The sequence below is a fragment of the Onychostruthus taczanowskii genome, unplaced genomic scaffold, assembly GCF_017590055.1.
Source record: "Onychostruthus taczanowskii isolate IOZ18803 unplaced genomic scaffold, ASM1759005v1 scaffold44, whole genome shotgun sequence".
NCBI lineage: Eukaryota > Metazoa > Chordata > Aves > Passeriformes > Passeridae > Onychostruthus > Onychostruthus taczanowskii.
The window spans coordinates 5,554,412-5,579,831 of NW_024501903.1; the positions used below are offsets into that span (position 1 = coordinate 5,554,412).

Here is a 25,420-nt window from a genome sequence, read left to right on the forward strand (position 1 = left end):
ACTTCTGCTTTTGTAAAGTGTTTCCCTCTACTAGGAAATATTTTTCTTCTTTTCTTTTAAGTAGCAGTTCTGTTGTCACAGTTCTGCAGGAAAGCTGTGTCTTGGTGCACTTGCACTTAGTATGCACTTAGGTCACTGGTCCCTATGTGTCACTAGGAAGCACTGACAAAAATGTCTTCAAAAGCATGGCTTGTGAGAAGTGTCTGCTGGGTCACATCCCTGTGCTGGAGATGCTGGAGACTGCCCTGTCCTGTGCCATTATACGTGGTTATTATGGACCATTACTGCAGATGTGAATATAGTATGGGGAACTTGTAAAGCTCCTTCTCATGCTGCTGCCTGGCCTTCATGTGTGCTTCCATCATGAGTAACTTCACCTTGCTCATTGTGAGTATTCAGTCTTTTGTCAAGGGCCACCACATTTATATCAGTGTTGTCTCTGATCTGTTGTGCCTCTGGATTGGGAAACTGTCTGGATAAGTCTGTCTTAAAATTAATCTTTTTTGCTAGGTTAACTTTTTGGGATGGCATCCTCAGGCTGATTCATTTTGCAGCCATTTGGGTGGTTAGCTAGTATTTAATAATAATAAATAAAGGCATGTTTAAAACAAATCCCCCCTAGTTAAGAATTTGCAACTGAAGAAATTCAAAATAAATTGAGTATTGATTTGCGCAATGAAATAACCAAGGAAAACATTCATTGTGGGCTGAAGCTAATTCTGTTAGAATAAATGGGCTGATTGTGAAATAAATATTAAATAAAGTATCTCATTAAGTTCTGCAGTTTTGCAAAAGCTGTCGCCACAGGGAGGAAGAACCTGGCGTGAATGATTGTTTGTTTACTGCAGCTGTCAGTCATTGCAGGGGAGAGCGTGGGGCATCAGCGTGTGGAGTAGCCACTGGTAACCAGGTCATCCTGCTTAAATGTCAGGATTCTTGCTGGAAAATGTGTGAAACTCCATAAAAATACTTTCCATCTTCTTAGCACATCTCTCACAATATTTCTCGTTTTGGTTGATGACATCAGTGCTTGGAGATACAGTGGAAGGTTTTAAAAATATCTCCTGGGCAATGCTAGGTGATGCTTAGCTAATGAATTTATTGATGTCTGCCTGATACTCTGGGGGGTTGATCCATTTCTCGTTCTTCCTCTGATGTAGTGTTTGAGTCATTAATCTCTTTATGGCTGCTCCTCTATTTTGTGTATAGATTGAGTTTTATTTTCCATTATAAGGTCTTTAGGATAGGACTTCTGTCTGTTAGTCCCCGCTTTCAACAGTGAAAAATTTGCAGTTTTCTACAGTCTGTAGGTGTTACTGTAATGTGAGTAACAGTGCTGTGACTTGGGTGGGAATAGCCATTAGTAGTTTTGGGGAAACAGTCTCCTTAATTTCATTGCAAATCAATTTATATAATTCACAGTTTCCTCTAGAAATTGCATCTTTTGTACTTTGAAGGCAAGACAATTGAATTCTGCATCTCTCTTGTGTTTATAGGCAAGTTCCTTCTAAACTTTGTTTCTTGGTTGCCTCCATGCATAAAATTGAGATAACCTCAGAGGGCTGCCTTGAATATTCATCAGTGATTTATTGTATGCCACTGAAGAAAAGTGTTACCAGCAATGCTAATGAAGTTTATTACTCAGCCCCTCTGCTGCACATTTATTGGTATTTCAAAGATCTGCAGTCTCCACAGTGAGCTCTAGCAAATTCTTGACTGGACTTAGCCTGTAGATGACACTAATAACTTTGATTTATGTGGGGCTTTCCCTTTGGAAGAGCTCCAAAGAATTTTATAAACTGCAATGCAAGCCATAGTGTAAATATTGCCTTAGCAGCCTCCAGCTATCAGGGAGGTGCTGTGTGATGGATATTGCAGTGCAGCTGGATGTGAGGGGATAGCAAAGAAAAAAAGAGATCTGCAAGTGTTGGAGGTGACTTAAGGAGAGAAGTAAGAAAAAAAAGCAGCCACTAGCTGAATTCTGATTTTTATCTTTGACATGATTGATTCTTATAGATCAAGTGACTCTCACATGAAAGGTGGCATTTTTGTCACAGCCTCATGATGCTGCCGTCCTGGTTCAGTTCAAGTCGAGCAGAACAAGCCCTCCTAGCAACCAGGGTTTTCTTTTCATGCAGAGTGTATGTGTTTCTGGATGTCTTAATTCAAATACTGGGGTGCAGCAACGTGTTTTCAGTGGTTCCTCAGGCTGGTGTGGTTGGCTCTGTGATGTCCTTTCCCCCCTGAATCATGTTGCATTGTCTAAATAACATTGTTGTTTTAGGTCTCAGACACCATCATTGGAGAGAGATAGCAGAGTCAGAAGTGGGTCATTCTGGTTAATTCCTCGAAGGTGGGTAAGATAAAACAGTGCCTCCGTGTATGATACAATCTGCCAGACCAGTTAGTGTTCTAATGGAACTCTAATGGCACAGGGCTCAAGGTGTCAGATCACTTATGAATAAAGGAGTGGTCCAGCTTTTCTGTCCCATGCAGGAGCATCTCTTTTAGAAAGGTTTTGAGCACTTTCTCTACTCTGGTAGCTGAGTGCTGCAGCTTCAAGGGCTCAGAAGCAGTAGGTGGAGGTCCAGAAACCAGATAGCACAAATGAGTAGCTAGAACTGGAAGCTGTGATTGGAACAGTTGGAGAAGAAATGCATGGCTGCTGAGTGTGCTCTTGGTTGACAGGCACCAGTGTCCTGAACAACCAGCTAGCTGTAGCCAAACAAAAAATGCAACAGCAGAGGTCAGCCCAATAGTGACAAGGTGGATTCTGATTTTGGGCTCATCCCAGCCACCTGGGGATCAAAATAATTGTAGCAATGATATTGTTCTTTATAATTTTGCCAAAACACTCTTTCCTTCAGTAAATTATGAGCCTGTTGGCCAAGTTAGATGATTGTAAAAGCTTGGTTTTCTTAGAAAACAGGGCTAAAGTGTTTTTTTGAGGAGCAGGGAGCTTGTTGAATTCAGATGCTTGTTTGGCAGTGCTCATCCAAAGATTGCCTGGCATGGAGTGGAGGTTGCACTGGATCATGTTTAGGCTTGGTGTGGGCAAGCAAGTATTTCTTTTGGAGCACCTAATGGAGACCTCAGCAGTCAATGGAGCAGAGTTTGTGGCTTGGCTTTCTGCCTGGCTATAGGCTTACAGCCATCTTTACAGCAAAAACAAAACACAAAGTGTAATTATAGCCTGGTGGATGAATTTATATTTTTGGTATATTCTGTTGCTTGGACTATTTTGAAGCCTCAGTGTCCAGGATTCTGGTCTTTCTAGATATTTAGTTCTGTATTTTTCTAGGCCATACCATTATATATATATATATACACACACATATTGATAGCAGTCAATGAGTGCATGAATGTTTAATTCAGTACATTTTTCAGTTTTAGGATCCCATTCATCCATATTGCTGTAATCGATTCCTCCTGGAAATGCTGTGGTAATTAGAGGAGAGAATGATTTGCAAGCAGTGCTGTGACATGTGTAACCAACCTGTCTTGTTTTGAGCCTTTCATTACCTTAGCTTATTACTATAATTGTGTACCATCTCAAGGAGAAGTGTGAACTTTTCATTTGCATGTTAATGGCACTTTGTCTGGGAAGGTGCTACAGGGATTCAAGCAGTGCTGTGCAGAAAAAGTAATGTGCCCAGTAAGAAAACAATTTTGATGGTTAGTGGTTCAGACGTTGGTAATAATAAGGGTCTTTTTTCTTCTGATACAGCAAATGCATCTTTCAAGTGGGCAAGACAACTGGTATGGTTTAGAAAGAGAATTGTTACAGAGAACTCCTTCCTGTAATCAGCATCTGTCTCCTCTTAGGAAAGAAGAAAGTGCTTATAACTTGTGTACCCTTTTGAAAGGGAGAATGTATTGAGTTTTTATATGTGTTGTGATACACAGAGAAATGTTGGGAAAAGCTGTGTGCTGAAACTCACTGGCTTTCTCATGTGCGAGATGTGAAGCTTGTTTGGCATTTAAGGGCTTTGTCCAAGGCTCTGACATTTTACTCTCCAGCTTGTAGTTTTAAAAAGGAACATCTGGGATTTTATCCTAAGCCTGAAGTGGGTCCCAGTGTGTCTCAGTGTGGGATTGAGGTTGTTTGTCCTCTTGCAAAGAACAAGTACATGAAGGCTATTTTGGTTGTTCCTGGGAAAGTAGACTCTCCATCACACTTCTGCTTTTGCGTGGGAAGGGCTCCCTCTGAAGGCACAGAAATCCCTGTAAATATCAAAAATGCATCTTGTGTCACATTTCAAATCCTTCATAATTTCCGTCTCTCCTGCTGTTTGCAAGAAACCCAAGCCACATGCTTTCCTCTCACCATCACCTCCTAGCCTGATGGATCCAAGAGGAATTGCCATTCTCTGTAGGTCAGACCTGTAGGAAAATGAGTAACATGGGCATAACAGCGTAACATTTCCATTTAGGAACCGTTGGATGAGCCTCAAGAGGGGAGACCTGCTGCTTTAAATTAAGAGTGACCACTCAAGTGAGATTCCTTCTGGTTCCTGCAGCATCCCCTGTCCATCATTGCATCCACAGTAGATGTCAATGGCAAAATGCAGTTTCCACCTGTCAGGGCTCAGTGCTTTCTGGTGGGTGACTACAGGTTATGATCACTAAGAGGTAGGGAAAAGCCAGATAACAGCAGTATTTTTGTGCAGGGGAAACCTCAGTGAGTGTTCTCAAGGCGACCTGACCAGCTGAGAGGGAGAGCACGGTTGACAGGGCTGCTTTTGCTTTAAGTATAATTAGTGGGATGTTGGCTAGGCTGTAAAATGAATGTGAAAAGTAATAACAAGGAGTTGGAGCCATAGAAAGAAGAAAAACTGGAAACCTTGAAGATACAAATTGGGCAAATTGTGCTTTAACAGGATTTTTTTGTGTGTGTGGAGATGCCAGTGATCCGAGATGAGATCTATCAAGGCTAGGGAGGTACAGTTGCAATAACTGAGAAGTGAGAGGATGCTGGGTTGGATTAATCCTGAAGGGACTTTTTTTTGGTTTTTTGTTTTGTGTGGGGTTTTTTTGGTTGGTTGGTTGGTTTTTTTTTTTGTTAAGGAGGCTTCACTGCTATACTTCTGCAAGAAATAACTCTTTTGCCAGCTGAAAGTAAACCAGTTCTTTGTGTAAATGATCTGTGTGAACAGCAAAGGTGCAGGTTGGTGAGGCTTTGGTTGGGAAGAGGAAGGTTGTTCTATGTGAAAAGGGAGGAGAGGGTTTAAGGGAAGCTGGGTGATGTCTTTTTTTAGCTGGAAATCTGAAATCTTCTTGGGTAAGTATCAGTTACTTGAGAACTGCATCAGCCAGTTCAGTTGCTGCACACAGAATGTTAAATCAGGATAAGCAGTATTTCTGTTTGAGTTTGGGAACAGAGGTGGCACAGAGGCACGAGTGTCTAGGAGAGAATTTGGACAGTTGCAGAGCAATGGGTGTGGCCTGTCTGCCTGGAAAAATGGTGAAGACTCCAGGAAAGGCTGGGCCATTATGGATGGTCTGTCTTCCAGCACCTAGGAGTGAGTGGGAAGAGAAGATAGAAGAAATTATTGTCTTCTCTGTTGTGGTAGCTATAGCTTTTATATAAACTTAGTTAAAAGGGAAAATTTCCTAAATACGGTATAAAAATAGTTCCCATAGAAAAACTCCACCCCTATTGCAACTTCCTTAACAGGCAAAGACAAAAATGCACATAGAGAGCATGATACCAGGGCAGAGGAAGGTGGATATTGAGACTGCAGAATGAAAAGATAATCATCAATGATAGTTAAGAAGAGCAAAGCAGAGTTGGGGACGTCAGCAGGGAAAGTGTCTGGAGAGGTAAAATAGTTCAACAAAGATAATATGAGGCATAGGTCTGGTTTACATGGGGTTATTTCTGAGTTTCTCTCTTTGAACAAGTTACCTGATGTTACTTTTTCCTCATTTTGCCTCTGTGTACAGAGTGCTCAAAGATGGACAATAATTCTTAGTAAATAATTTTTCTATAGTACAGAATATAGTCAGGCTATCAGCCCCAAATTCAAGTTATATCATGATACAGCCTTGAAGTTACTGTTAATGATGAGGAAAGGGGAATGCGTACATACTGTTTACATGCAACTTGCTCTCCTTTAAAATTTAAAGGAGGTACAGGGGGGTAGGTGTGAGATGGAAAGTGTGCTTGCAATAGTTAAATGTTGAGTGAAGCTTTTGACTTCTTACTCAAACATTTTAGAAATGCCACAGGCTACTTTCAATGTGATAGACCAAAAAAAAGAGATATATTCTTTCAAAGCACAACTCACATGTTGGAGCCCATACAACCTTCTGTACAATCTGGTATAAAGAAAAGTCTTGTCATGCACATGGAGGTATCAACAAGGAGAAAATAACAAGACAGAGAAGAAGAGTCCAACAAGTGTGTAAAGCAGAGACACCACCCATATAAGGTCTGCAACACTTCTCTGGTGCTCTTACATAACCCAGCTAATGTCTGACTTGGTTTCATGCTCACTGTTGGCTATTGTAATGAATGAAGTAATAATTTACTTCTATAGGACGTATTTAATCATAGCTTCCTAATTCCTATGTGCTTATCACTACCAGGCTCTGGATCTGTCCAGGAGTGCATTTGTGTTGAGGGTCAAGGGAATGATATTTGTAACCATGCTGAGACTTTATTTTGCTGGCTTTGGGGCAGATGTGAGCTGACACAGACCTGCTCCAAAAAACATGCACTGACTTCTTAAAAAACATTTGCTGACTGCTTAAGTGTAATAAATATGCAAAAGAAAAAGCCCAAAACAACCAAGCACAGTGCTTTCTGTGTGACCCCCATTATTTGCAACTCTTGTGTTGTACCTGGGAGCTCTCACTTGGTGCTTGTCCAGTTTTGTGGGAAGGGCGAGGAGAGGCTATCAGTTGCCAAGAAAAAAGACCCAAATGAGTTTCAGGGAGTGCTTGGAACAGCTGCTGTAACTTTGAGCAGTATATGAGGCTCCTGCTGAGTAGCATCAATAGAGCTGTGAACCAAAGCATGGGGTTAGCAAGCCCACAATGAAAACTTCTATCTCTCCACTGGAGGTGAAGTTCTTCACTCCAAATGCTACATAGACATTTCTGGATGTGGAACACTTGGCTTTGCCCCAAGCCCAGCTACATCATTATGCCAAAACCATACTCAAACCTGTCCCCTTGCATTGCACCACAAATGGGATACTTGACCTTTAATGCCTAATATTCCCTGATTGTCATGGGCTGTTTGGTGCCTTTGGCAGTGAACCAAAAGCCTGTTTGTGACTTACAAAGGCATGTTCTGTTACAGGTGGATGTGTTAGCTGGGGCTGTAGTGACTGCTGTTCAGGCTGGCATTGGAACCTGATTTATGCTCAGGTTTTGAATTCAGATTCCCAGATCCAACACACAGTCTTGCCAGCTTATGCACTTCCTTTGCAATTTTAGAAACAGAGGGTGCTCTGACTTTTGGCAGAGATAACCTCATGGCTTTTATCTTTGTAGGTAACTGGCAGGTGTCATTCCAGAGTTAGGGATATTTTTTTGCTATTTGTTTTTCCCATCTTCCCCTCTGGGCAGCATTTTTCCTGCCCTTTTTTGCTGTGCTGGGCAGGGATGCACCTCTCCGCAGTGCGGCTGGCTGGGCTCATGCCTTGGTGCTCCAGCAGCATCTGCCTAGACATCCTTAGCCCAGATTCATCCCCCGCTCTTCCTGTTTCCCCTGCCTTTTCAACCAATAAATCTTATCTCTTCCTTTTATAATAATAACCTACAGTTGCCTCATGGTTTCTTTAAAAACACTTTTTTTTTTTTTTGCCTCTTTAAACCTAGATTTTCACAGCTGTAACGTGTTTCCATTCACCATCATCTGTAGCAATTGAGAGTACTGCCAGCTAAGCAAATATCCCAGTCCAGATGAAGCCAGTTTTACAAGCCTTGTTACCCTGCCTGGATTCTTTACCACCACAGCAGCTTCTCTTTTGTTTTTTGCTATACATGTATCCAGTAGTTGAAGTTGCTTCATTTTTAGTTGTTCTGCACATGACAATTGCAGAGACACTGAGGAGCTTAGGCTACAAGGGAGCAGCAGCATACTTTAAGAGGGAGTTATTTTTTTTCCTTTGGAGTGACGCTAAATAGATTGGAGGAGAGAGTAGTTTGAAAAGGTGGTTCAAAGCTGGAATTCTTATGTTCTTGCTGGAGTTAGCTGACTACAATAAAATTGTGCAAGTCATTGTAATCCCTCTGCTTTCAGAGAGAAAACCAGAGACTTTTTATAAATGTGCTTTAAAAATTAAGACTTAAGATAATGCTGTAGTTCAAGTTCCTTGCACAGAGCTTTGCAGGATGGGTGGATTTGTGCTTGCAGTGCCATTTCAGGGCAGTGCTGATGACTGCTGCCTTGGAAAGAATAAAATCTAAAGTGCCGTATAGCACCTGTCCTGCAAGCAGTCAGCCAAATATCTTCTTATATTCTGACTTGTGGTTTTGGTCTTCACCTGTTTTACCTGCTAGGAGGATAAATATGCACCAAAAAAAGGAAAAGGAAAAAATTATTTGATTCTCTGGATATCTGATTTCAGTCACGTGTACTACAGAAATACATACAGAAGGAAATAAATATGGAGCTTCTACAGAAGCTTTGTCTTTGCTTTACACAGGCTCTGTCAGACATGCAATCTCTTTAGAACTCATGACAATTTGCTGTGCAATAGGAGCTGTTGTTGGTACATTGCTTTATACTTGGTGGGAGCTTTCTGTGCTGGAGGGCAGCAAGGCTGTGCTTGTGTTTGAGGGGATAAATGGCAAACTGAAACACAATGTGAGGGAGTTCTTTATTTCCCTAAATAAAAATGCCTTATGTTGAGCTTTGAATTACAAGCAGTATTTTTGAGTAGACTGCCCATTTTGTTAAAGAACAAATGGTGCTAGTCCAAATAGTTTTGTGCAAAATTGGGAAAATGCAAGGGATGAACAAATGTGAAATGTGCCTTACCCCATAGGCACAGTCTGTCTGCCTCATACCATCTCATTTGTCACGCTCTACCCTAAAGGAAAATGTTTAAGTAAATATGTATTTGAGAAGCTGAAAATGCAGTCTTTTTGTGACTAAAATACTTTTCTTCCTGTATTGTGTGTCAAAATCTTGAAGACCTGAGTGTAGCCTTGAGACTACTACTAGGTCTCCTAGTCAGGATGGAAAATAATTGCTCTGTGACATCCCTTCAACTTAAATCTGTAGAACTGTGTGGTGTCCAAAAGTGGCAGCCTGTTCTTCTGTAATACCCAATGAGAACGACTCTTGCTTGGTTTTGGTTTTCTCAGTTTCCCTTTTTCTTTTGCAGCATGCCTTCACATTCCCCTTTGGCCCGTGCTCTTTCCCTTGCCCATTCCTCCCCACAAGCACGTGCGTGCACAGCAATGCAGAGACGCTCTGCACCCTGACCTGAGGCTGCTGAGTGTGCCAGCCAGCAGCCCTTGCAGGGAGGGCATGCTGCAGGAACAGCATGGTGAGGGGTGGTCTGGCTGGAATCCTCTGTGGGAAAATCATGTTTTCTTTGCAGTTGGCTTATTGGATGGGTGAAAGAGCAGAGTTCTTCTGTCCCTTGGCTTGTGATTGCATTCCTAGTAACTTCAGTAGCCTGGAGCTTTCCGTCTCCTTGGTGTGGGTAAGGGTTAATGCACGAGGCTTGTGGTACAATTCAGTGTTGCAGTGAAGTTATTGTGTGAATCTATTTATCTCGTACTCGATACAAAGTGACCTCGTTTTGGTACTTGCCACCTGGAAATAAAGGTGGATGTCTCACCAGCAGTCCTGCAGGCACAGCCTGGCCATGGAGGAAGGAGAATGACTTGCCTTCCTTCTGCCTCGTGTCCAAAAGATGAAGGATCCAAATTAGTTATCCATGTGTTGTCTCATTATCTTTAGCTAATTTGTATGGGCATCCCTGCTGATGGGTGAGGTTAGTGCCGGAGCATGGTTTTGCTGTTGTTGTGGAGGCTCTGCAGTGCAAACTCACTGAGGCTGGGGCCTTTGGGAGGACATGGGCCTCGGTCTACATCCATGGCCAGTGGGGCAGTGCAGTGGTGCACAGCTGCTTTTTCAGGAAGGTAAGGGAAAGAGCTTGTGGCTCCTTAGACAAGGGGCTGCTTTCCAGCCAGCTGCCCATCTCTAGTGGTGCAACTTCTGTTGCCCCCAAGCAATCACAGTGGATGGGGATATTGGAAAAAACCTAACCCGCAGAGGAGCGCTGCTTGCCACACTGTACAATAAACATTATTCCTTAGGGTCCTCTTGTTCCTTCTAGACAAGAGTCCAGGAGTGGAGAGCGATTTGCAGGAGGGGAAGGGCTGGAGACAAACCAATGAACTAGAACCTGCTAATGAAATGGGTGAGGTAAATCTACTGTGGGGATATCCTCAGCTTCCCAAATTTTGAGCATGCAGCCAAAGACAAAAGGCAGTGTGACTAGGAAGAACAAGCTCTCTGGGGACCTGCTTTTGAAATTACAGACAAATTCTTTCCCTATATTTAGAAAATCTACTGTAATGAAAGATGTATGGTGCTGGTCATGCAGGCAGGGTGCAAGGTGCTTTGGATTGCCTGGGTGGGAGCAAACACTGGGGTATCTTTGCTGCTGTTACCTGCCTGGCAGATCAAAACTCACACAAACATCCATGGTTCTGGCTTGCTTTGAGAACATGGAAAACACACCCGTTGTTGGACATGTGGCAAGAAATGGCACGGTGATGCAGAGGAGGGGGCTCACACTGCTGCCAGCTTCTCCTGGCCATGCTGTGCTGGCAGCCTCCCCTGGGGGCTGGTGGCTGAGCCCCTGTGGAGCTGAGACCTCCCTTGCAGCTAGTTCAGGCTCCCTTTGGCAGGCGAGAAGTCACCACATCCAAGAGCACGTGGTTTTCATTACCCGCGCCTGAATGTCTGCTGGGGCTGAATTGCCTGGATCCCCAAGAGCTGCTCAGTAAGAAACAGCAAACATTTTCCCTGGGAAGGAGCAGCTGTTTATATATAGTGTGCAGTGGGTTCATGAGTGATTATTAGGAAAACATTGCTTTCCAGTCATAAAAAAAGGGCATTTTTGTTGTTTCCTTTCCTCTAAAACAGGCAAGTTGGAGAGTCAGGGATTTTCATTTGCCATGACAACCGATGAAACTGCCAAGCCATGTGATATCTTTATCCTTCCTATGATTAAATCTTTTTCTTTTAAATTTTTAAGGCCATGTTGCTAACAGTTGGGAAACATCAGGTGTTGTTTGCTTTTCTCATGTAGATTAGTCAGGATTTAATTTGCATGTTTTTATTTAAGAGCTGTGGAAAGCTGGGAGGTATTGATATTTCCATGATTTATGGTAAGGATGGCATCTTAGTTCAGAATTGCTGCATTGTGCTGAAGTTTTCGCCCATCTGCTCCTCTCCCCCTTTGACACAGGACCACTCAGCATTGTCTCCCATAGGACAGAAATTATCGTGATTCCCATCAGTGCTGCTGGGCAGTGATGAGGTTCAGAGCCTTGGAGATGTTGGTTTACGCAGGATACAAATGGCTTAGAGACTTTATAAGCCAATAAATCTTTTGTTGTTCTTATTCCAGGGCAAGGTTTTGCAAAGGCAGAAAGCGTGAGGGATGTGACTCTTGATGCTTGGTCCATGTGAGAGCTTCCCTTGGCTCTAGGTCTGAGCACTTCACACTAACCAGGAGCCTGGTGGTGGTGTTGCTGTCAGCAAAGCTGAGTGCCAGCATTTATCCTCTCTTTTAAAAATTGCTGTCTTCTATTTAGGAATTTCCTCAGGGTGCCAAATATAGATTCAACACCAAAAAAAAAAAAAAAAAAGCCCCACAAGCTCAAAGCTCAACCCCAAAAGGTGCTCTGTCGCTAAGGAATAAAAATAGATGGTCACAAACAGTGTGCTGACGTGCCAAGTTGTGTCCCCATGACCCTGCAGCTGCGAGTGCCAAGGTCCCTGTCCCAGTGGTAGCAGTGCCCAGGCTGCACACCTCACGCTGGCATCAGTGTCTATGAAGGACTGGCTGCTCCTTGCTTTAAGGAAGCAAGAGAAATAACTTTCTGTTTCCTAATCGTAGTCCCAAAGAGGTAAAAACTTCAGAGGGCTGCTGCCAGGAGATAGTAGTACAGGAAAAAATACATATATTTTTGTGTGCTAGTATCTATAATACAGCAGTGTCTGTACTGGAAGAGCCCTGAGAGATGGGAAGATATTTTTGAGCAAAAGCACTGTTCCTTGGGGGATCTTGGGCTATGTCACAGAATTCTGGTTGTTGATGACATCAGAAGGGTGAATCTTGAAGCTACAGAAGCTGTGGTTGTGCCTTCACTTCACTCCGAATGCAAATCTTTCTCTGCAGGTCTCTGCAATAATTTATTAACCCTAGCTGGAGATGAGCAGTAGCTGAGCTGGGTGTAGAGGTGTGCAGAGGTGAAGACATGATTTATCTGGGCTGGAGAGCAGCTGTGGCCAGTGCCATCTTTTAACATGTGTGTGCCTCACGTGTGATGCTTGGTTTTATGGGGCCCTGCCTGCTTAGTCCTCAAGGTACTGCTTGCTGCATCAGCTCTAAACAATAAATCTCAACAACCTTGGAACACAATTTTAAAATCATGTTTTCAGATCTTGTACTTCCAGGTGAGATGTTTGACTAACATCCCTGCAGTAGCAGGAGGCCTGGAGCAGAAAGCTTCTGCTAAGAACTGCCTTTTTGTGTTTAAGGATTCGTTTTAGTGCCAAATTTACCCCGTGCAGTTTCTTGAATTGCAGCTGGTCCAAAGCTGAGATGAGGTTTTAACAGCAGATAGCTGCCCTAGAAGACTAACTGTACATTTGCAGTGGTTTAGGGTAAATAAAAAGTAGTGTAACCACCTGAAACTATAAGGGGGGCTGAAAATAGGCTATGTGTTAGTGTGTAAGCTAAAATGTAAACAAAACATGAATACTGTTCCTTACCTTCTGAAGAGACCTGTGATATCCTTATAAAAATCTTACTCTGGAGCCATCATATGATGTTCCTGTTATTGAGATACTCAAGATAGTAAACATTCTTTACAAAATTAAATTATGTAACCTAGGCTGTAAATTCTAATTCTGCTGTCCCACCCTCAGGTCTTTTTCCCCATCTGGACTGGGTCCCTCCTGCAGCTATCTGGAGCAGGCAGGGTTGGAAGCCTTCCCTTTGGAAACATCTTCTTAAGCCAGTCCTGAAGCTACACCCAAATCTCTATTGTTTCTACTTTCTTGCCTCTCTGAACAATTTGTTTTCCCGAAACATCTGCTGCTCTGGCAGATATCCACAGTTAAAACTGTACCGCAGTGTTTCTTTGCAGAAGTGCAAAGAATATTCCCTGCCAGATCAGTCACTTGCCAGACAGGATGGTTGATCCCAGCTGAGGGGTTTTCATCCGATGAGACCTTTTTTAGAGGGGAGAGCTTCTTAGAGGGCACGTACAATGCTTGAGCTGGTAGCGTGGTTCCATTAGGAAGCTGAAGCGTTGTGTGCATGAGCGTGCCTGGTACAGGTAAAATGTGCTTCCCATCTGGAAATAGGAGGTGGTAAACTGAGGACCACTGGGGCAATAATCAGCCTAGGAATAGATCAGAACTTATCACCCCAAACTTGACTTCAGTGGCAGACAGAGCCCCTGGTTTGGGACTCCAAGCTCCTCATTGGAGGCAAAAGCCTGTAACACTCCACTGTATTTTATTCCTCCTATCCTATTGCTTCATGTTCAAAAATGCTGTCACTCTAGATAAGAAATCTTCCTTTAAAAGGTGTAACAGAGGCAGAAATCCTTCTGAAATGCAAACCTGCTGTGGCAAAGTGCTGCCCGTCCTGTTGTGGTGGCCCAGGTGTGATGCGCAGCTCACATGTGGCTCACGTACGATGTTGCATGTGTGTCCATAAAGAGAGCGCTCCAGCTGAAACACAGGGTCACTTCTTTATGTCCTCATGTAAGCTGAAAAATAACCAGAACAAAGAAATCTTTTATCTTAACAATGCACCTCTGGAGTAGTAGGTTGCCCTTGAATTAGGGGGCATACCTGACAGTTTTGCCTGGGAGTGACAGCCACCTTCTTGAGTCACCAGGAAGAAGCTGCCCCTGTAACCCAAATGCAAATGACTGACTGTAGATGGGTTGCTTGAACTTTGCAGATGAATGCTCTGATAATTTTGTGTTTGTTCCTGGATAAAGTTCCTCTAAGCAGTTGTCCTGGGGAGGCTGCTTCACTGCATGTCACGCTGTAACAAAACGTACGAGAGGAGCTGGTTGGGGATGAGCTCCTCTCAATGAAGTGTTATTGTAGAGTCCTAGAGTGGCTTGGCTTGGAAGGGACCTTAAAGATCATCTGGTTCCATTTCCCCTGTTATGGGCAGGGAACCTTCCTCTAGATCAGATTCCTCAGAGTCTCATGCAACCTGGCCTCAAACACTTCCAGGGGTGATTTTCAGAGGTCTCTTCCAACCCAAAGTATTGTATGGATCTATGATTTTTATCTTTCTTCTCTTTCTCTTCCTCTGGTACTGCTAATTTGTTACTATTGCAACATTTAAATTATATATTTATAATATATATAAAATAGGTATTATGTATTTGAATACATATTACTTTTATATATAAAGTATATTTTGGAATATATTTATATATTCTATATTTAGACTTCAGGTATGACATATCTGTCCCGAGCCAAAAGCTTTTGTTTTTTGGCTTTTTGATTGCTACTCCAGGACACCGTTGATTTGGCACAGCCTGGCCTTCACCAGTGGCATGGCACTGGCATGGCATGGCAGAGGAGCATCGTGCAAAGGGCTGCATGGAGCCCAGAGCCCAAGCTGTGAGGTACCAAGCCCTGCCCAGGCCTCAGACACCTGAAAGTGCAATTAGCTGAGGTTTAATTACTTATTACTTCTAATAGATTTGATGGAGAAGTGATATAATCCCAGTAAATCACAAGCTTACTTAAGCAGAACTGAAGAGAGGGAAATAATGGCATGTTTTTTTCAATTAGAAAGCATTCTTGCTAAACCTTATTGGATTTTTTTTAAATTTTGTTCATACCACAGACACACAATGAAAACAAGATGGTCAACAGCAGTAAGACATGTCACTGCAGTTAAAACTCAAAATTTTCTTGGATATTCTGGGTTATGAAAGTGTGTCTAAGGCACATATTCATATTTCACAATACATTTATGATTATGTCACTGCTAAATGGCATAGTTACACTTGTGCTAATTCTGCACTTGCAACCTCATTTGAGTCATGATGTTCCTGTAAATACCTTATTGAAATTCTTTGGTTATGATAGCTTTTCTCATATATTCTCAAAAATGATGGTGTCAAGCTGTCTGATCTTCCAAGTTTTTAGCAGAACCTTGTCACCCAGTTTCAGAACTTTTCCACATATGATCATGATGTCATTCAAACCCTTGCCAGCCCAGAACTGATGCATCAGGAGACTTCTTTGCTTTCTATGTGTTAGACATGCACAAGCGTTTATTCTAAACCATGGATTTGTTTCTCAATGGCTTTGCCTCCTTGTGAGGTGGGCAGCCTGCACGTCACTGCTTGGAGTTGCACTGTTCCCAGAAACCTCATGGGAGACACCTGGGATTCAGCCTGATCCTGCACCCGGTTTCTAAAGAGACAAATCTCACATAAGTTGTGGTGGGTTTCCCCATTTTAGTGGGCCAGGTCTTGGTGTGGAATTTTATTTCACCCAGAGAGCTGGACTCAGTAAGCTTTCCTGGCTCTTCCATGCAAGATATGTTTCACTTACCTCTTGGCTGTAGTTTAAAAAATAATTTTGTTGGGTATTTTTCCCCCTTTGGGAAGAGGCTGTTGTTTTTGAGTGGATCAAACAGCATTTTTTGGCTGGATTTCTGACAATGGAGTTTTTTCCACGCTTGGAAGTCAGCCTTTCTGCTGTGCTGGCTGTAAATGCTTCAACACACAAAAGTGTGTTGTTGCAGAGTGTAGGGCTTGGTGGTCGCAGGATGTGCTAAAATGTAGCCAAGACCGACAGAGTGTTGTTTTGAGCATGCAGTATTGTCCCCATCCCCAGGCATGTCTTAAAAGTGTTAATATTGCACCAAATTTTGCAGTGAAAATCCAGATTCTGACAGTAAATGCAGTGTCAGGCTGTTCTCATGCTTCTGAAGATGGTATGTGTCCTGGGGGTGCTGGTATGTGGTCTGGTCAGACACCATTGAGGCATTGTGGCTGTGCATGTCAGCAGGTTTTTTGTTTAATCCTAAAGAAATTACCTATTTATCATTTTGTAACTACAGCGTGTACCTCATTATTCCTACATAACACAGAAATCTGATTAATTTATCTGCATGAGGAGAATTGTAATTATTAACAGTTCAATCCTCAGATGTGTGTGATGGAATATAACTCACTGTCTGCATGTGATATTTAGCACTTCTGTGGCTATTCCTAATGCTGACCTCCACCAATGTCTTTGAGTGAGACAACTTTCTCTCCAGGAGGTGAGAAAGTTCGATGAGGGCACTGCACCAGGCAAGCTGTGAGTTGCCTGATCTCTCAGGAAGGGTCTTTGGTGGCACTGAGATCCCCCAAGAAGTGTCCAACCCAACCCATCCAGAAAGAAAGGATTAATGATGTGTGTTAATGCTGCCCTGGACACCAGTAGTAGCAAAGCCCCACAGAAGACTTCACTCAGGAGTGGAAAGCCTGGACACGAAACCTTTCCACTGTCAGGGGATGCCTGGAATGTGTGGAAATCCAAGTTTGTTCCTGAGTGTGAGATCTGTAACCTCCATTGTTAAGCCAAGCAGGCAGATGGAGAGGGCAGCGTGCAGGCTCTTATCTCTGATGTCCAGGTAAGGCTGGGCTGTCTTGTGTTAGGTGGGAGCACCACAGCAGAGCATCCTGCTCTCTGGAGCTCTGGCTCCAGGCTCTTCTTTGGGATGACAGTGGTGCTGGATTTACCTGCTTGTTCTGTGGGGAAGCAGCTGTAATTGCTGGTCAGTGGGTTCCTCTGTCGTACCTGCACAAGCTCCTGGAGGCCAGCTCATGTGTGAGCCATGACTGAGCAAAGTAGTTCAGTGAGCTGTAAATTTTCCATGGTGGCAAAAGAGGTAAGGGGAAGGCCCGTGTGCTCTGTATGGTCATCGATCCAAAAACCCTCAGCTTTAGCTTTCCTTTTATTTACAGAAATAGATCTGTTGCATAAAACATACATCTGATACATGACCACTTGTACCTTCTCAGCTTGCTTGGTTGGTGTAGGAGAAACACCCTGAGTGAAGCACTGAGGAGCATGAATCTCTATATAGGATAGGGCTGAGGTTTTCATAATCAGTTTTGTTTTTTTTTTTTCAGATGCACTTTTAAAAATGTGTCTAGACCTTTGAATGATCAGCAGCTCATCAGCCAGTGTTGCTGGGTCTGCTGTGCATGGGGAAGCCCCATGCCTCCCTGCACTATGTGCATAGTTGCTTGATACCTTCTGGAAGTGTTGGATGGATTTATTGAGTGCTGTTGGGACCTTCTCTCTTCCTTGAAGAGGTGTGTTTAGGATTGCCAGGGCACAGGCAACTGGATTTAGCTCACCTGCAATGGCAAGTGTGGTGGGAGGAGTTGAGAGATGTCAAGCTCTGCAACCCCAAGTGCCTACAGTAAATCTTTTTCTGTCGATTTTGGAAAAGATGGAGTTTTAATGTTGCACCATGCCAAGACCATGCATCCCATGTACTTGTGGTTTTGCCACTATCAGCACACAGGCATTCGTGATCCAGACTTTATTAGGAATTAAGTCCATCTTAATTTTTTTAGTGTGACTGGAAGTGAAGTTAAACCCTATGGAGATGAGGAGTGAGGAAGGTGCCCAAGGAAGCAGAGAGAAATCCAGCCTGCTCGTTTGCAGAGGGGCATGAGCTGGGCTCATGCTTGCTGAGTGCAGGAGCCTGCTTGGGTTGGCAGGTGCTTTGGTAACGAAAATATTTTATCCTGAGTTACATAATGCAGCAGCATGTCCAGATCTGAATTCCCTGCAATTTTCTGGCCTGCAAGGAATAATTTTCTGCTTGAAATATTAGCCTTAGCTCTGAATTTTGTGGCTCATATGGCATATGCAATCAATGTAATATCTGTATATATAAATGCTGCTGTTTGAACTTGAGATGTTTGGGTAAATTTATTTTTGTTTATAGCTGTTGGGTGATGAAGAACAGAAAATACTTGTTTATTAAGAACTATATAAATACATCAAAACCTGCCCTGGGCTACTGCTTAGATCCAGGAGGTGAAAAGGCTGCAGATTCTTCTCTGTGTCTAATTGCAGCACTAGGTTGTGGTGGGGTTTTGAGGTGGGATAGAGCTGAGGTGCAAATTATCAGCATTCCTGGCTTGATATGGTTTTGGTCTTAATCCTTAAATGGGGTGAAACCTTTGCAGCTGTGGATAGCTTGTTTTTTGTTCTGTTTTGTTTCTCATCCAGCTGCTTACTGGGTAGAAAACTGATTGGATGGCTGAGCCCAGAGAGAGGTGGTGAATGCAGTTACATCCAGCTGGCAGCTGGTCCCAGGTGGTGTTCCCAAAGGCTCGGTTTTGGGGACACTCCTGTTTAATGTCTTTGTCAATGATCTGGGGAGGGGATCAAGGGCACCCTCAGTCAGGTGGCTGGTGGCAGTCAGGTGGATCACATCAAGTTCAGTGGGAATGTTGATCTGCTGGATGCCAGGAAGGCTCTGCAGAGGGGTCTGGAGAGGCTGGATCTGATCCTCTGCATGAGGTTCAACAAGGCAAATCTGGGTCCTGCACTTGGATCACAGCAACCCAGGCAGCATTACGGACTGGGGCAGAGTGGCAGGGAAGCTGCCCAGTGGAAAAGGACCTGGGCATGCTGGTCAACAGCAGCTGAACACCAGCATGGGAAAAGCAGCCCACTTCCCTTTTCAGGCGTTTCCCTGGGAGCAGGAACTTGTTTGTACAAGCTAGGGTGAGAGGAGGAGAGGTGAAAGTCCCTGGTTTCTGTGCTTTTGGTTTGGGTGTATCTCACCAGTCTTTCAGCTGAATTGGAATTAACAACTGAAGAATATTGAGAGCATTTATTGCACTGTCTTGCCCAAATAGAGAAACACTGAGGTTCTGGAGCATGTCCTGAGAAGGGCAATGGAACTGATGAGGGGTCTGGAGCACAAGTCTGATGAGGAGTGGCTGAGGGAGCTGGGGGTGTTTAGTCTGGAGAAAAGGAGACTCGGGGATCTTCTCATTCTACAACTGCCTGAAAGGAAGTTGTAGTGAAGAAGGGGTCAGTCTCCTCGCTCTTGTGAAGAGCAATAGGATGAGAGGAAGCATCAAGTTGCATTAAGGGAAATTAGATTGGGATTAGGAAAAATTTCTTCACTAAAAGGGTGGTGAAGCACTGCATCAGGCTGCCCGGGGAAGTGGTGGACTCACCAACCTTGGAAGTGTTTGAAAAACGTGTACATGTGTCAGTTAGGGAAATGCTTTAGTGGTGGACTTGGCAGTGTTGAACTTGATGATCTTAGAGGTCTTTTCCAGCCTTAATGATTCTATGAATCTGTGAAAACTAAGCCTAAAACAAGTCCTTCAACTGCATTTCCACTGATAGACCACTTCTCCAGGTACAATCAAAGCCCTGCTTCGATTTTCCCCTCCTCACCTCTTGTTCTGTCTAGAGTGACCATGTGTGGGGTTGCATGATGGAGTAAAGCAGAGCAGTGACACAAATAAAATAAAAACCCACAAAACTGATCCTGTGTGAGGCTGGCAGGAACCGCCCATGGAGGCTGTTTGGGATGCCGGCTGCATAAACTGCCTTGGGGAAAAACAGCTGTGAAACCAAATTTTCTGCCTTGCTGCCAGCCTTGGACTCTACCTCTGCTTCATCTCATGACGGGACATGTCTCTGTGATTTAAATGAGTGTGGTGAGGGGTGGCTGAGGCATGGACTGGCATCCCATCTCCTGCCCCCACTGCAGAGTCTTGTCTCCTCCCGAGGGTGGGACAGGCAGCTGCATCCTGAACACTTGAAACCACTGCAGGGATGTGAGGCAGAGCCTTGTACCTACAAACACAAGAAAAGAGAGAGAAAGAAAAAACCCAAACCCACACAAAAAAAACCCTCAAGAAAACAAGAACAAATAGAGAAGTTGTGCTCTGCGTTTTGGGGATTTTTTTTAAGCATATAATGCAATGTGCTGTCTTGCTGAGATGCACATTCCCCAGCTGTAGTAAGTAGGGTAGAGGGTAAGACACATCTTCTCTGGGGAGAGGGGAGGGTGTTGTGAGCCTGAGTCAGCAGCAAAGGTCACTTGGCTGCCAGGCTTGGCGTGCAGGAGCAGAGGATTTCACTCCGTGGCCGGTGCAGCGTTGGTGAGTCCAGCAGTGGCAGCGCTCAGAGGGAGGAACACCCTGGGGGGACAGGGCAGCCATGGCCAGCTTCACCTGCCCTCTCTGCTCACAAAGCACTGCTCGCTCTTCCTTGCTGCTTCCTTTGCTTTCTCCCTTCCCATGCCCTGAGCTCTCCTATCTCTGCAGTTCTGGCATTTAATCTCATCGTTGCCTGATTTGTTTTATGGTCTTGGCTCGTCTTTTGGTTCCTGTTTGGGGTCATTATCACATGTGATTAGTCCTAGAGCCTAATGAAGGGGATCAGACATAACTCTAGGGTATGTCTGAGCCATTTAGCATTTCTGACCTCAAAGATCTGCAGAGAAAGTTTATTTTTAAGCTTCCTAAGAAGATAAATTTGAATTTTGGATTGTTTAGGGTGCGAGTAATGGAACTGAAATCGCTCTGGGTGGAGCATGTCCTCTGGGGTATGAAGGATCCCAGGAATAATTATGCAGTGCTGCGTGAGTATCATTAGTCTTGAAATAGACTTTTGGAGGATGATCACGTTCTTCTACATGGCAGAAGCTAGTGTGAAACCTTGAAACCTTATGTTAACATTTAGTCTTCATTTAAGAGCACGGTCAATGTGTGTTTAATACTGCTTTTGTTATCCAGTCCCACTCTGGGAAAGCCAGTCACGAAGATATGGAACAATTGTAACAAAGTAAGAACCCCGGAAAATAAAAAAGGGCTCATTTTTTTGGGCTGTTTTTTAAGGTCCCACTCTTTCACTCTGCTAAGAGAGGAAGGATCTGCAAGGACTTGTGTGCTGGAGCAAGGTGAAGTCAGAGCATCCTCAAGCCACCTCCAGCTGCTGCTGTTTGGTGGCACTGTGCTGCGCTGTGTCCCTGACCTGGGTGAAGTGACACGTCTGTGCAGTGACTCAGCTGTGTTCCTACTAACCATCTGCTGATGTGATGCAGCTCATTAGTCACTAATTGGTGTGGTTACCCTTTTTTTAGGCTGTTGGAAAGGCCAAGGGCCACATAGATGTGAAGCAGCTGAGTCAGTCTTCTACCTCTTTTGCCCTCAGGTCCACCAGACTCTTGGTGGTGCTTGGAGAACTGTTTCAATGTTCTCTGCCAGGCAGAAACAGACTGTCTCAGCTTTATCTTGTACTCTCTGATTAACTGTATTACAGCTGTTTGGTGGAACTGGAGTCTGTAGCTGGAGCCTTCTGGTGTGTGTCACAATGAACCCTCCAAAGGAAGGACCTTTGGAGGCAGTGGGAGACAGCACCCTGACTTTGGACTGAGCATGAGAAGCTGGTTTCTCCCAGCCTGCATTTGCTCCCTTCATCAGCTCTGTAAAAATCCTCTAAGCAATATGGGGATTTAGAGGATAGCACTTCTGTAATACATTTTTCGCCCCATTCCCCACCCATCTGCTCCATACTCCTGCTACACTTACCATCCTTGGCTCTATCACCTCAGTCTTTACCTAATCTATAGGTACTGGTGTGTTAGGTACTGATGTTTTGGTTTTGCCTTACATGCTATTTGAACTGATGGTGTGTAAATCTGTCCCTTTTCTGATACCTTGAGGGCAGGTCTTTGATGCTGTGTGTAATACCTAGATCCTCCTGGACATAGCTGGATTTGGACACTGTCCTTTGCTTTCTTGTCTCTGGGTTTTTCTTTCTGCCTAAAATCTCCACCTGAATCTCTTCTGGCTGTTGTTGCTTTCCTGGGAGGTTACAGACAGGAAGTGTTCTGGATAATTCCTAAGCTCTTCTCAGTTCATGTCCCACTTGAGCAATCTAAAGATTCCTCACAAAACTAAAGCAAATTATCAGAGTAGTAATATTTCTAGTAGCATCTATTATTTCTTTTCTTCTAAAACCCTCTCATAGTTCAGCTAAACTGTTATCCCACTTTTCACTACACTTTTAGCACAAGATCTCTTCCTGTTTTTAAGGCAAGCAAAGTGCTCTTGTTTTAAAATGAAGTCCCCTACCTGTTCTGCCCTCATTTGTGCCCAAGCCCTGCTCTGTGTGCACCCAGTGAGCTCCTGGAGTCGCTCTTGGTGGGATTTGGGATATTTCCCCCACAGGAGTCAGTTACATGATCCCTCAGACAATGTGATAAAGTCCATGCTGTCCTTTGGAGCTGATGTAGTAAAAAGCAAAACAAACATTTGGGAACATCTAGCAATCAGTGTCTCAGGTTTGTGGAGCACTGCTTGGAAAGCTGAAATCAGCATCCCTAACTTGTGGGAAGCCAGGTGAGACCAAAATGGGGTCAAGGTTTCACAGCAGCTGACTTTGACTACGTGGATGCCCAGGCTCAGAGTGAAAAGTGTTCTTCTCCCTTATCGAGGATCCATGTGCGTGCCAAGAGACCTTTGTTCTGGGTATTTGGAGTAATAAAGTTCAGCTGGGATAAAAGGGCATGTCCCCACCGACTCGGTTCACACAGCGTTGTGCTCTCTGTCTCTCTTGCAGCTGCGTAAATGAGTATGGAAGATTATGATTTCCTCTTCAAAATTGTTTTAATCGGCAACGCCGGGGTGGGGAAGACCTGCTTAGTCCGTCGCTTCACTCAGGTAAGGCTGGCTGCCTCTTGGGTTGTGGAATGCTGGGATGGGGACAGCACTGGCACGGGAGCGTGGAGCCTGAGGCTCTGCACTGAAGGGCTCTGCCAGTGTCACAGCTCCAAAGCGTTTTGTTGCTCACACTCTTGGTGCATGCATCACATGCAGTGACATACTGGCACAAGCAGTGCATTGTATCTAATGCTGCTTCTGGCCCTGTTCTGGAGTTTGTGTTGGGGGAACCTCATTCCTCTCTGAAGGTGGAAAGTTACCTCTGAAAGCCACCAGGACAACTCCTCCTGTTTTGGTGGTGTTCTGGACCAGTTATAAGACCAGCACATCTCCTGGTCTCCTCCCCAACCTTTGCCGCACAAAATGCTCCCTGTTATCCTTAGTAAAGAAATAATCTGGGTCCTGAGCTGTCAGTCCAGTGTCCTTTTTTTGGTGGCAGAATAGCCTCTGTGATCCAGGGCAAGGGAAGACTTTGCATGATGCATCATAAAGCACAAGTTGTGGGATTTTGGACTCTCCACTAGGAATTGTCAGCGATTTTGCCCTTCACTGTTAATTTTAGTTTTGAAGCTATCGTGATTTTAGATGCTCTCCAAAAACATGTGGCAGCCAGTGGCAATAAACATAGCCATACCCAAAAGGTTTACAGCAAAAATCTTTGGCAACTTCTGCTGCTTGTTCTTTGGTGGCACAGCTGCTGTAGGGGATGGATGTGCTCCAAAATCAACGTGGCTTGGTAGACCAGAAATCAAAAAGCTCTCATTTGGTTTGCTGCTGCTGCTTTCTGATGGTGTTGCAATCAAATACCACCAGCATTGTGCTGTCCCTTGCCATTGCTGTGGCACTGGTGATGGCTGGCGCTGTGCTTTGCTCCTGAAATGCTGTGACCCCATTGTTGAGAGCTGCCAGAAATGTCTATCAGTGCCATAGGGTGCTGTGGAGGGAAAAGGGAAGGTTACAAATGCATCTCATTTCACACAGATGTTCACACACCTTTCAGTGCATTGGGAAGTAGGATGGAAGGTCCTCACCCTTCCCCTGCTTCTTCAGAAGAGTACAGAAGAGTTTCCCCCCCTCTCTTTTTTCCTCCTTTTCTTTTCCTGTGCTCCTACTTCTGAAGCCGATGACTTGCTGCATAATTAGGGATGTATAAGGTAGGGAAAACACAATTTGAATTTATGGTAACCTTCATGCTGGGGAAATGTCACACTCTAAATGCAATGAAAGTAATTGTCATGGGAAGGGGACATCGCATGAATAGTTTTGAAGATGGAAAAGGGTAAGGATTGGCACCCAGGTAGACTTTTGTATTGTAGAAATAAGTTTAATCAAACTCTTGTTTTCTTCCAGGGGCTTTTCCCACCAGGGCAAGGAGCCACGATCGGGGTTGACTTTATGATTAAAACTGTGGAGATAAACGGTGAAAAAGTAAAGGTAGGAGCCTGATGATTTAAATTGTAAATACATGTGGCAGTACCATAGCTGAAGTTTCTTGCTGCAGCCCTTCCTCTGCTGGAAGACACTCAAGGAAGGTCAGGGCTGTCTGGCATGGCTTGGGCAACGCAGGTTCTATCAATCCATGTGCCCCTCTCCATTACTATCAGGATTGTAAAGTGAACCTGCTGGAGGGGAGAAAATGGAGCAGGGAGACCTTGCAAAACTGTTTTCCTTGCTTAGGAGACAGTGAGCTCATGCCTAGCTTGAGGAAGCCCAAAGAAGCATTTCAGTGCAGCCTCTGCTCACTGTGTTTCTGGTAAGCAGTATTTTGTTGCATTCCCACTGGGATGTGCTTGAGGAAAGTCTTCTCCTGTGAGCTCCCAAGATGGCCATTGAGGAGAACAGACGCCTGGACTTGTGTGGTTCTGCACAACGCAGGCTCATCTCCCACTTCTGCCGTGTTACGGATTTGGGAGAAGCAGAGCTCATCACAATACTTGTGTTTCAGCCAACAGGTTGACTACAAAGGGCAAAGTTCTCCATATTTTTAACTCTTTCACCCTGTAAAATAGGGTGGAAGCCACTTATGGGAAACTGTCCTTGTCCTGAGCTGACTCCCAAACTGAGCCTGAGCATCACTTGGCAGAGAGCTACTTTGCCTGGGCCAAAACACATAAAGCATGAGATTGGTCTCCAATCTCATGCTTTAATGGTGTCCATGGTTGGGTTCCAGAGTCCAGAAATGTTGGCTGCTACCACTGTGTTCATTAGTAGAGATTTCACTTGAGCTGCTGTGGTATCTGAGATGAGAAAAAAAGTTCAGTTATTTGAGCCTCTAATATCAAGATGTCCATGGTCCCTGAGCTTCTCCTGGATTTACTCTGCCTGCAGGAAATTCAGGGGCATCAAAGTGAAAACCAGGAATTTTTCCCTTGCTGTCTTTATCAAACCCAAGAGTGGCACTAGTGTGACAGTGGCTGGGTGTGACATTGAGACCTGTTCTTAAGCTTGTGTAAGTGAT

The 25,420-nt window shown here is 44.2% G+C and overlaps 1 protein-coding gene across 4 annotated transcripts in view; it reads left to right on the forward strand.

The window, feature by feature from the left end:
- Positions 1-25,420, forward strand: part of RAB30 (RAB30, member RAS oncogene family) — a 48,354-nt gene that overhangs the window by 8,574 nt on the left and 14,360 nt on the right. For 2 of the 4 annotated variants that reach the window (XM_041414135.1, XM_041414137.1), the window contains exons 2-3: positions 22,862-22,962; positions 24,313-24,396. In XM_041414135.1, coding sequence (XP_041270069.1) covers positions 22,870-22,962; positions 24,313-24,396 — 177 coding nt within the window. In that variant the 5' untranslated portion in view covers positions 22,862-22,869. Of the gene's footprint in view, positions 1-20,356; positions 20,398-20,810; positions 20,880-22,861; positions 22,963-24,312; positions 24,397-25,420 lie in introns of those variants that run through there. The other 2 variants (XM_041414136.1, XM_041414138.1) reach the window with 2 other exon arrangements.